Here is a 12,192-nt window from a genome sequence, read left to right as displayed (position 1 = left end):
GGCGCTGAATTCGGGGCTGGGGCTGCAGCGGTGTGCGGCTCGGGTCCGTCAGGGAGTCGTTCTCGCTGCTTCTTCACACTGCTCCGATCGAATTTTTTTTATCTTAATGTTGAAAGATGCGCTCACAGTTTTCCGTGTGCATCATAGCTGAAACAACGCCTTAAAATAAGCTCAGGTTAAGTCAGATGTGCTGGAAAACCCTAAAAAACAGCCTAAAGTTCACGAGGGCACAGAGCTGAGTTACAGATTCATTAGGTTAGGGTCAAAACTACAGAGCAGCCCGGTTGTTACTCGCTGACATGTTTTCTTTGCTAGGACTGACTGATGGTCACAGGTGATGATTAATTTCTTGTGCCCACTTTCACCCTCAATCTCCTGACATAAGAAACTATTAATGAGTAGGTACGCAACCTAAGGACCTAAAGTAGACCTGACTGATTGTTTTTCATGTATAACAGTGTAGGTTTGTGATTCCTTATAGGATTGCCTTTCAAGATAAAGAATGAAGTGATTGATTCTCTCTTTGTAACCACAATACACAGCCTGCCAGTTAAAGATGGCAAGAAAACATCCCCTGCTTGCTCACACTGTTAATCTGTAACAGGTTACTTATAAATGAATGTGAGTCCTTGGAATGCTTTTTCTTATCACAAAAGAGATGAAAACTTGTTTTTACCATTATTCGTTACAATCATTCACTTGAAAAATGAAATGTAACCACACTGTAATTCCTATATTGCCCGAAAGACTTTGTCAACTTATCTAAGCTGTAGAGAAGAGAATACAGTGATAGAATAAAAAGGAAATCAATCAGGAGAGAGAGAGAGAGAAAGAGAGTGTGTGTGTGTCTTTCTCCTTACCTCTCAGATAAAAATGTCATGGTAGGGGCTGGAGAGATGGCTCAGTGGTTAAGAGCATTGCCTGCCCTTCCAAAGGTCCTGAGTTCAATTCCCAGCAACCACATGGTGGCTCACAACCATCTGTAATGGGGTCTGGCGCCCTCTGCTGGCTTGCGGGCATACATAGCCGCAGAATATTGTATACATAATAAATAAGTAATCTTTTTTTAAAAAATGTCATGGTAGACTCCATGGATTTCTTTTGAGCCCTGTACTGCTGCGGCTGGTTCCCCAGGCAGCGGAAAACACTACAGCTGTTGACCTCTGACTTCTACATGAATGCACACATATACACGTGTACTTGTGTATGCACACACACACACAAACACAAGTTTGAAAAGGGGGAGGAAAAACAGGGTATTTGGGGAGAAGAATCAAGGAGAGTTTGCCTGAAGACCCACTTACCATTGTCAGGAATGTCTGTTTGCCCAACACACAGCCCTAGAAAAGAATTAAACATGAGGCTCAAGTTCCCGCCTGGAGTCACCTAGTCACCCTCCCTGGTCCAGAGGGGCACTCTGAGTGCACTGTCATCTTATCACTGGTGTCTCCCTTTGAGGAGTTGCATGATCCCTCATCTGTGCCGTAGCTTCAGCTTATATCTGAGTTTGGTCATTATCACTTTGTTGATCTCACGCCAAGGGTTCCATCTTAGTTCGACAAGCCCCCACAAACCCTTCCAATTCTCATTCGTATCCCCAAGCTTCATACGGTCACCATCCTACTGGGACATGGGTCACATTGGGTCATCGCCTCTCCTGCAGGGAAATGGCACCAGCCTTTAGGACACCGGGGAGATAAGACGTTAGCCTACTCCTAATGGTATCAAGGACCCGAGGAGGAAGCTGGCCATGGTGGTGCATGCCTTTAATTACAGCACTCAGGAGTCAGAAGCAGGAGGACCTCAGTGAGTTTGAATCCAGCTTGGTCTACATAGTGAGTTCAAGAACAGCCAGGATTGCATAGAGATCCTATCTCAAAACAAAGAAAAAAAGACCCTGTGGAGGGAGGTTCAGGAGATGGTTCAGTCAGTAAATCTCTTCCTAAAAGCAAGTTTGATGCCGAACACCCATGTGAAAAAGATCACTGGGGTAGAGTGTGTTTGTAACCCCAGTGCTGGGAAGGTGGAGGCAGGAGGATCCTTTGAGCTCAGTGGCCAGCCAGCTTAGCCAAGCTGGTGAGCCTCAGACTAAAAAGAGACCTTGTCTCAAAAAACAACATGAAGAACAGGAGCAAGGAAGTCAGGATCACAAGGGGTGCACCCACCCACTGAGATGGTGGGGCTGATCTAATGGGAGCTCACCAAGGCCAGCTGGATGATGGAGCATGTGATCAAACCGGACGCCCTGAATGTGGCTGACAAGGAGGGCTGACTGAGAAGCCAAGGACAATGGCAATGGGTTTTGATTCTACTGCATGTACTGACTTTGTGGGAGCCTAGTCTGTTTGGATGCTCACCTTCCTAGACCTGGATGGAGGGGGGAGGACCTTGGACTTCCCTCAGGGCAGGGAACCCTGACTTCTCTTTGGACTGGAGAGGGAGGGGGAGGGGAGTAAGAGAGGGGGAGGGAAATGGGAGGCAGGGAGGAGGCAGAAATTTTTAATAAAAATAAATAAGTGAATAAAAATTAAAAAAACAACATGAATAGCCAGTGAAGAATAACGTGTGAGGTTGACCTCTTGCCCCCACACATTCATGCACATCCTCACACATAGATGAGGCCAGGCAAACATACATACAAGCACATGACTTATTTACAATGTACACAAATAAATCAATGTAATAAAAATATATCTATAATTAAACCCATCATACCTCCACATGGTTTGACCCTTATATGAAGAGCTACAGATGAAGAATGGATGCTGAAAGGAGAATCAGTTCCCTCCAGGAATGAGTTCCCACAGAGGTTGTCCAATGGCACGTGGTCAGTTGTGGACACATATCCATATGATTAAAGGTAAATGGACTAAATAGGTCGTATATATGTGCACATGTGTGCATGCACACGTACATGTGCACACGCACATACACACACAATAAAAGGAAAATATCATGAAAAGACACTCTGAGCTCAATGGAAGAAGTTGTGGGACCTGTGCTCATGCTTGTTTATTTTCTTTTTGGTGCTTAGAGACATGATTTCTCTGCGTATCCTGGACCTTACTCTATAGATCAGACAGACACCCAGCTGTCTCCTGCTCTCAGTACTGGGATTAAAGATGTCCCACCATATCTGTTTGTTATTATTTTTACATCGTGTCTTATATAACCCGGGCAGACTCAATTTCACTATGTAAGTGGATGGCTTTGAATTTTTGACGCTCCTGCCTCCACTTCTACAGAGCTGGGATTACATGTGTGTGCCATGGCAACCTGACTAGAAGTTATTTAATACTGTTTATCACCTATTGTAGTTATTATTACATCAAAAAGACCTAAGCAAGGTTGCACAACCTGTAATCACACCTTTTGAGAGTGTAGAGAGGAGGATCTCTGTGAGTTCAAGGCCAGTCTAGTCTAGGATCTGAGTTTCAGGTTATACAGGGTTGCATAGTAAAAGCCTAACTCAAAGTAATTTAAATATAATAAACAAGAAGGTCTCTGATGTGTCTCAGTCATAACAACCTGGCATCACAGAAAAGAAATAGTTGCTGCTGACTCAACCTTGGCTAGCAACAGCAGATAGAACTTGTCAGTTTTGATTCCTTCCCATTCTTTCTATGTTCTATCTAGTGTGTGTGTGTGTGTGTGTGTGTGTGTGTGTGTGTGTGTGTGTGTGTATGGTCTCAAGCAGTCCAGGTTGGCCTTGAAGTCCCTACTTAGCTGAAAATGTCCTTCAACGTAAGATCTGCCTCTCTCCACCTTCCATGTCCTGGGATGACAGATTTGTGTCACAATTAGTTTATAGTACTGAGGCTGGAACCCAGGGCTTCCCACTCACTAGGTGAGCAAGCACCCTACCAACACAGCTACATCCCCAGCCCCTAATTCCCCCATCTATTTCTACTACATTTGAGCATTGGTTTTGTCCTAACATGTACAATGAGATTCCTGGTTCATTCTACACACTCAAGACACTGATCTGGTATGAGATCTAGCTTCAATCCCCACCGAAAGCATCTCACCATTTTTATGATTTCCTGGAGATGGAGTGGACAACCCAGAACAACTTACGGAGGCAGAGAAGGGAAAGAAGCCTAGGGATCATGGTGGCTCAGCAGCTGCTCCAAAGGTCTACTATCAGCAGCAGAATAGGTCCAGGGTAGTGCAGTCTCTCCAGCCTCGGTGAGTAGGCAGGACTGGTTTTGAGTCCGCTGCTCAGTTCCTTCTTCCCACATCCACTTTCAGGAAATGCGTAGATGGCATCTATTGCAACATGTTCCTATAAACTCTTCAGAGACTTGACGCACTTATCCACTTCTGGCTCAGTTAACTTTCATGTCTTACTTCTGTAACTTCCAAAATGCCTAACACTGAGCTTCCAGGTTCCTGCTTAGATCGTGTAGGCATGTCAGTGCTGAGATTTATGTAAATTTAGAAGCAGATGTGGTAGTCACTAAAATTTGGCCAATACACCTTTCATAACAGAGGTGACTAAGCCTCTCGTTACTTAAGAAGATTCACAGAACACAGACAGATTCTTTCTTTTTTATATATATTTTTTTAAAGATTTATTTATTATGTATACAATGTTCTGCCTGCACATATGTTTGCAAACCAGAAGAGGGCACTAGATCTCATTACAGATGGTTGTGAACCACCATGTGATTGCTGGGAATTGAACTCAGGACCTCTGGAAGAACAGCCAATGCTCTTAACCTCTGAGCCATCTCTCCAGCCCCCTATATATATTTTAGTTTGCTTTATATATCAGACATGATCTGGTATAGCCCACAAGCCTCAAATCACCATGTAACCGCAGGTGATCTTGAACTTCAGATCCTTCTACTTCTACCTCCTGAACCCTGGGATTATGTACATATGGCTTAGGTGGTGCTGGGAATTGAACCCAAGTCTTTGTGTTTGCTAGACAAGACCCTACCAACCGAGTCACAGCCACAGGCCCAGAATGTTTTTCCAGCTCGAGTACATGAGTATTAGTCATAAAGATTATATTTTTATTTGATTTTGGGTTTTGTGTAAGAATTTTTGTTTAGTTTAATTTTTGTTGTTGTTTTGATATTGGGTCTCAATAAGCAGTCCAGGCCTGTCCCAACCTTACCGTGTTGGTGAAGATGACTTTGAACATTTATCCCCCTGTTTCCATCTCCTGGGTGCTGGGGAAAGTTTTTCAATCAAGGAAGCCTCTGAACACATGAAGATGCTCATGGCAAGATTTGGGCTATGGGTCAGGAGTATAGTGCTTGTCTGGAATGCATGAGGCACTAAGTCTCATCTCAATTACCATCCCCAAAACAATCCAGAAAAGGAATGATCTTGGTAGTATTATCCAAAAAAGATTAAACTTGAAGGAGCCCAAGAGAATGATAAACAAATCATGATATAACAGTACAATAGAATTATCTCAGGATTCAAAAAGAACAACATATATGTATGATCATGAAGTCTCTGAAGCAACACAGAGTAGAAAGGATCTGAACACAAAGAATGCACGTGGTACAACTCTAGCTGTACAAAGGTCAACAACAGGAACAATGCCGTCATGGAAAAATCCAGAAGGAATTATCTAAGAGGAAGTAGAAACTGAGCGGAGAGAGTGACAAGGTAACTTTTAGAAGTACTGAAAATCATTTAGTTTTTACCTATACAATTTGTTCACCAAGTTGGGAGACAGAGAACTCCCAACTAGATAATAGGCATGAGAGATGAGAGATATATAGACATCTGGATGTAACAGATAGGTGTTAGCTAGCTAGATGATAGATAGAGTGGATGGCTGACTGCTGGCTGGCCAGACAGATAGACATATAGAAGTCATACAGTGTCACAGTTTGGACATTAAAATGTACGGTCATTTGAAGATCTTGACTCTCTGGGAGTGTGTTCTTGAAGAAGAAGGTAATAGCCTAGCTCCTCTGTTTCCTTCTCTGTTTCCTCCTACCCATAAGGAAAGTAACATTTATTTACAGTCTTTTTCTGAAGTAATAAGCTGTCCCAACAGAGACCCCAAAGAGTGATACCAACCAATCAGACTTAAATCTCAAAAACCATGAGTGGAAACAAAACTTTTCTAATTATAAGTTGATTTATCTTGAGCATTTATTACAGAAACAAAAAGTCAAGTGACAAACTTAGCAAGCTAGCTAGAGAGTTATGAGTCCCTACAGTGTATCCTAAGATTTGTATGTTGTACTTTGTAAATGATACCACTAATCTAAAAAATTTAGGGGGCTGGAGAGATGGCTCAGAGGTTAAGAGCATTGCCTGCTCTTCCAAAGGTCCTGAGTTCAATTCCCAGCAACCACATGGTGGCTCAAACCATCTGCAATGGGGTCTGGTGCCCTCTTCTGGCCTGCAGGCATACGTACAGACAAAATATTGTATACATAATAAATAAATAAATTTTTTTTTAAAAAAATTTAGGGTGCGACTGTAGAGTGCTTAGAAGGTAGAGTGCTTGCCTAGAAAGCACAATGCCCTAGGTTTACTTCCCAGCATAATGTGAACATGATATTAATCCCATAACTTTTACTTAGCCATTAAGGGCACCCAAGGCTCTCGGAGAGGAGCTGAGTCCAGTTCCTAGCAGATACCTAGAGTGGCTTAAAATCTTTAACTCCAGGTCTAGGGGATGTGCTACCGTTTTCTAGCAGCTGTGCACACCTACACTCATGTGCACATACCTACACACAGTCACATACACATACAGATTGTCGCTAAAATCCCTTCTCTGGGAGAGATGTAAACAATATGTACCGGTCCTCTTCAGCACTCGACGACTCACTGAAGTACTGTTCCATCACAGTTCATGCTAAGGCAGTGGTTCTCAGTGTGTAGTTCCAGACACCGTTAGTGGGTCACATGTCAGATATCTTACGTATCAGGTATTAAATAACAGTCGCAACAGTAGCGAAATTACAGGTGTGAAGTAGAAACAAAAATAACTTTGTGGTTGGGAGTAGCCACGAAGTGAAAAACTGTATGAAAGGGTCTCAGAATGAGGAAGGTTGAGAACCACTGATCATGGGGAGCCAATGTGTTTGTTAAGTTTACAGAGCAGTGGGTGAGGAGGTACGGACAGGAGCATGGGTGACTTTAAAGCAGCCACACTGTGAGGTTTCCACCCGGTATGGTGATGACTCCCTGATGGCTGCCTAGACTGGGCTCCTCAATAGTGTCTCATAACCTATATACTTCTAGGCCCCACTTAAGCCACATGCAATTAAGACAGAACTGCATAAAAACTAGTTTCGGGAATGGCTGCATGATCAGGCGAGAGTGCCATGACCCTCCGACTTCCCCTTCTATGGTGGAAGTCAACAGTCACCAAGCCCAGATATGATATTTTTTTTTGTTGAACTCATAAAGACAGCGGCTGTTCAGCTCAAAGACTAGTCCTGTACAGCACACATACTTAAAAATAAAAATCTTTCTTTAAAAGTAGATAAGTAAAAAATAAAAGAAAATGCAAGTAGGTAAGTAAATAAATAATTTTTTTCTAAATTTTTATGACTTTTTGATTTATTATATATAGTGTTCTACCTGCATGTATGCCTGCACACCAGAAGAGGGCACCAAATCTCATTATAGATGGTTGTGAGCCACCACCTGGTTGCTGGGACTTGAACTCAGGATCTCTGGAAAATAGCCAGTGCTCTTAACCTCTGAACCATCTCTCTAGCCCAATAAATATGTTTTTTTTTTTTACAAGAAGGGAATGCATCTTCATTGGAGATTTCAAGAAAGAGAACCCCAGTGTGGCTTCTGTGCCATCTCTGTTCCATCATCTGATGCCTTCCTTCGGGCTCTAGCTCTTCCTCTACTTCAGAAGTGAGCAGTCGTGAGACTGGTTGGTGTGATGGGAGTGTTCTCACTCAGAGCTCTGGTGTCCCATTGAGCATACATAAGTCACTCCATGGGCTTCTTCAGCTTGAGTCCTGGGGTTCTTCATTCTGAAGGTAAGCAAGCAGCAGTATCATGAGGAGTATGTGACTGTGAGGATTGTAGATGCATGACAGTTCCAGAACTGGAGATCAAGATGGGACACAGACAGCATCAAGGAGGAGGGGCAGAGAAGATGTAAATGCAGTGCCTGTGGGTGGAAGGAGACCTGTCAAGTGCTGCCTTCTGGGCTGTTCCATGGATGCACAGACTCACAGCACCTATGGCGACCTGCACAAGATCAAGCTACTTATAATGTCTGGCATGCACAGGGAGTGCCTACACGTATGTCTGTACATCATGTGTACTCCTGGTACCTGTGGATATCAGCGATGTTGTTAGATCTCTTGGAACTGAAGTTATAGATGGTTCTGAGCCAGCGTTTGTATACTGGAAACTAAACCTGGGTCCTATGAAAGAGCAACATTGCTCAAAGAAACCATCTCTCCAGTCGCTACTTATGGCTTTCTGCTAAGCAGGACTGACAGCCTTCCAGTTTAAAGCCCTCAGATTTACTTATAACTCAAAGTAAAAAAAGGTAAATAAAAATAACTAAAAGGGGCCCAAGAATATGGCAGAGCCAGTAAAATACTTACTATATAAGTATGAGGACCTTAGTTTTTTTTTTTAATTTTAATTTTATTCTTCTCTCATGGAGCACATTTCAATCACTGCTTCCCAGTCTCCCTGCCCGTCTCGTCGGCTGCAGAACCACTCCACTCCCCATGTTCCTTCAGAAAATAGCAGGGCCTCCCAGAGACCTTGTGTGACACAACATCCGATAAGAGTAGGCACAGCCCTGACATCAAGGCTGGGCAAGGCAACCCAGTAGGAGAAAAGGGGTCCTAAGAGCAGATAACAGCCAGCAACACCCCGACTTACACTGTCAGGATTCTCCCCAAAACACCAAGACAACAACCATAACACATATGCAGAGGACTTAGCACAGATCCTTTCAGACTCAGAGATTGTTGCTTTGTTCCTTGTGAGCCGCACGAGCCCTGCTTAGTCGATTCTGCAGGGCATACTGTCATGGTGTTCATGACCCCTCTGGATCCCACAATTCCTCCTCCCTCTTCTGCTGGATTCCTAGAGTTTGAAGTGGAGGAACCCAGTGGAAATCTTCAACTTGGGCTCTCTCTCCTTTGACTGTGGGGAGGACCTGAGTTGTTATCCCTAGTACCCACCTAAGAAGTCTGATCTACCAACATGTCCCAGTAATCCCCTACTGGGGAGAGAGAGATGGGAAGATCTCTGGGGCTTTGTGTCTAGATAGTCTAGGCAAATCAGTGAACTCCAGGTTCAGTGAGAGACCCTACCTCAAAACCAGGATGAAGGGATGGAGAGCAAGAGAAATATGGCCTAGTGGGTGAGAGTACTTATTGCTTTTCCAGAAGACCCAGGTTCAATTTCCAGGACCCATTATCAGACAGCTCACAGCTGCCTGTGATTCTAACTCCAGGGGATCTGATACTCTCTTATGGTCCCAGTGGGCATTGCACATATGTCACACAATAAATAAATAAAAATAAATCTTTTAAAACATGATGTAGCGATAAAGGAAAGACACATAATACCGGCCTCCACATGCACGCATGCATGCATAAGCACACGTTTACATCCACAAAACAACCAATAACTTATCAAAAGCATTAAAATTTATTGTATATAAGATACATGTAATGCATATTCCATAAAGTATACATAATTTGCATACTACATCCACAGAGCCAAGGATACCTGAGAAGGTGAACAAAACGCATCTAAAGAAATGAAAAATAAAGCCTTATAGACCATGTACTGACATAATCTTGTACACAGAAACAGATCCATAGTACATGGCTTTGGTTCATGTTCTAGGCAGCATGCCTTATCCATAGGGAGAACTAGGATTGTAGTTTCAGTGTAATAATTGTAAATCAGCGAAGTATCCCATGAGCACCTGTGCCTAGTTCTGTCCTCTGTGCCGTGGAAGGGATGAAGAGACAGAGCTGCCATCCCATCCCTGGATAGCTCTCAGAGACTTGTCAGTGCAGGCTTCATAGAAACCCGAAGAGCTGCTTGTCCACCTTGACCAAGGATTCATAGTGGCCCTGGTGTCCTTCAGGGACTGTGGAGAGAGAAGATTAGATGTGAATTTAGTTGAGAAACATTAACTCTTGTTGTATTTTATTTGTTTCATGTGCATGTGTGTGTGTATGTGTGTGGCCACATGGGGGTGCCACATTAGGTGTGGGGAAGTTAGGGGATAACTTGTGGGACTTGGCTTTCTCCTTCTACCATGTGGGTTCTAAAGATCAAACTCAAATTGTCAGGCTCAGCAACAAGTGCCTTTAGCTACTGAGTCACGTCAACTGCTCCAACATTATTAACTATGTATGGTCTGAAAACATGGGTTCTACTCTGGGTATCCCCTTCCCTACTTCTCATCACTCCAAACTTGAGGTGACTGAAAGCTTCAGTAGGTAGAAGGTGCTTTAAAAAAAAAAACTATTTATTTATTATATATACGATATTCTTCCTGCATGTGTTTTTGCAGGCCAGAAGAGGGCACCATACCTCATTACCGATGTTTGTGAGCCACCATGTGGTTGCTGGGAATTGAACTCAGGACCTTGGGAAGAGCAGCCAGTGCTCTTAACCACTGAGCCATCTTTCCAGCCAGTAGAAGGTGCTTTTAAATAAGATAGGTTTCATGTTTTAAAAAATGTGTGTGAGTGGAGCAGGTATGTGCATGTTGGGTGGGGACTGCAGAGGCAAAAAGAGGGCGTTAGGCCCCTTGGGGCTGATGTCACATTGGTTGTGAACTAGCCTTTGTTGACTCTGGAAACTAAACTCATCTCTTCTCGAAGAGCAAAGCAGGACTTCCTAACCACTGAGCCATCTCTCCATCCCATGTGGGAACTTTCTTTTTCACAAATTTGAGGCCTCGGCAGACATTTAATGGGAATAGACATTGTACTGCTTACTAATCTAGATATGTTAAATATGCTTATGTCCAAATAAACCGGACAATGCAACATGGTAAAAAAAAAATCTACTGCACATAAAATGACATCAGTGCCACTGTGGAAGATTACGAGAATTCTCTACAGTAATCCCTGATGTTCAGATAGTTCCCTACAATGTGGCAACCTCAATAGATAATGGAAATTTTCTATAAAAAGGTAAACTTTTCATAAGTAAGTTCATTAGCTCCTTTGTACTGAACATTTAATTATTAGTGCAACTGCTTAATATAAAATTAATTATTTTGTTCTTTTTCCCAAATTGATTAATGTGTAATCAACAGAAACTAAATATAAAATCATTTGTTATTTCTTTTTCTATTGTTTTTATTTTGTGTAATTTGTTTTTGGTTTTGATGACAAGGTCTCAGAATGTAGCCTTGACTGAGTCTGTAACTCTTTACGTAGACCAGGCTGATCTGGAACTCAGAGATCCACTTGTCTCTGACCCTGAATGCTGGGATTAATGGCATTCACCGCGACACCTGGCCATTTTTGTTTCTCTGTTATAGCTCCATTAATTTAAGGTCGCACAACTCATAACTACCCAACAGTCATGGAATAGGGAAAAACCCTCAGTTCTTTTTACCTGGGTCCGCTTGGTGAAACCCTCTGGCTGTACCAGGCTTCAGCCAGGAAGACTACCATAAGCACCACGTACATGGCGGACATTCCCAGCCTGATGAGATTAATCTTGGCGTAACACTGTGATAAGGCCCTTGGGGAAACTGAAAGAGGGAAGACGATTAACACTGTTTGTAAGGATCGAGCAGATCTGACTTCCTTCCGTCCACTCAGACATTGGCTGGTGGAAGCTGTCCATTCTTTGCAATTATAACCCCTGAACGTACAATGCAGGTTTTAAAGAGAATTATAATGAATTGACATTTTTCAAAAATCTTATTTTCTCATATTCATTCTGTATATTCTACTCTGTTTTTTTTGTTGCCATGTTAAATATATTTCTTTTTTTTGTTTTTTAAATATTTATTATTTATTACGTATACAATATTCTGTCTGTGTGTATGCCTGAAGGTCAGAGGAGGGCGCCAGACCTCATTACAGATGGTTGTGTGCCACCATGTGGTTGCTGGGAATTGAACTCAGGACCTCGGAAGAACAGGCAGTGCTCCCAACCACTGAGCCGTCTCTCCAGCCCTTAAATATATTTCAAACCAAAGCAACTTTGTGGAGGAAAGCGTTTATTTCATCATATAGG

The 12,192-nt window shown here is 42.8% G+C and overlaps 1 protein-coding gene across 3 annotated transcripts in view; it reads right to left on the bottom strand.

The window, feature by feature from the left end:
- Window positions 1-4,356, bottom strand: part of LOC126493080 (T-cell-interacting, activating receptor on myeloid cells protein 1-like) — a 16,880-nt gene extending 12,524 nt beyond the window's left edge. For 2 of the 3 annotated variants that reach the window (XM_050129870.1, XM_050129868.1), the window contains exons 1-2: window positions 4,078-4,356; window positions 1,305-1,340 (exon numbers count right to left, since the gene is read on the bottom strand). In XM_050129870.1, the coding sequence (XP_049985827.1) occupies window positions 1,305-1,340; window positions 4,078-4,111 (70 nt within the window). In that variant the 5' untranslated portion in view covers window positions 4,112-4,356. The remainder of the gene's footprint in view (window positions 1-1,304; window positions 1,341-4,077) is intronic. The other variant, XM_050129869.1, reaches the window with a different exon arrangement.
- Between the last annotated feature and the right edge of the window lie 7,836 nt (window positions 4,357-12,192).

The sequence above is a fragment of the Alexandromys fortis genome, unplaced genomic scaffold, assembly GCF_014885135.2.
Source record: "Alexandromys fortis isolate MF-2015 unplaced genomic scaffold, M_Fortis_MF-2015_v1.1 scaffold_282, whole genome shotgun sequence".
Lineage (NCBI taxonomy): Eukaryota > Metazoa > Chordata > Mammalia > Rodentia > Cricetidae > Alexandromys > Alexandromys fortis.
Note: the sequence above shows the minus strand (reverse complement) of the source record. Positions and strands in the feature narration are given on the sequence as shown.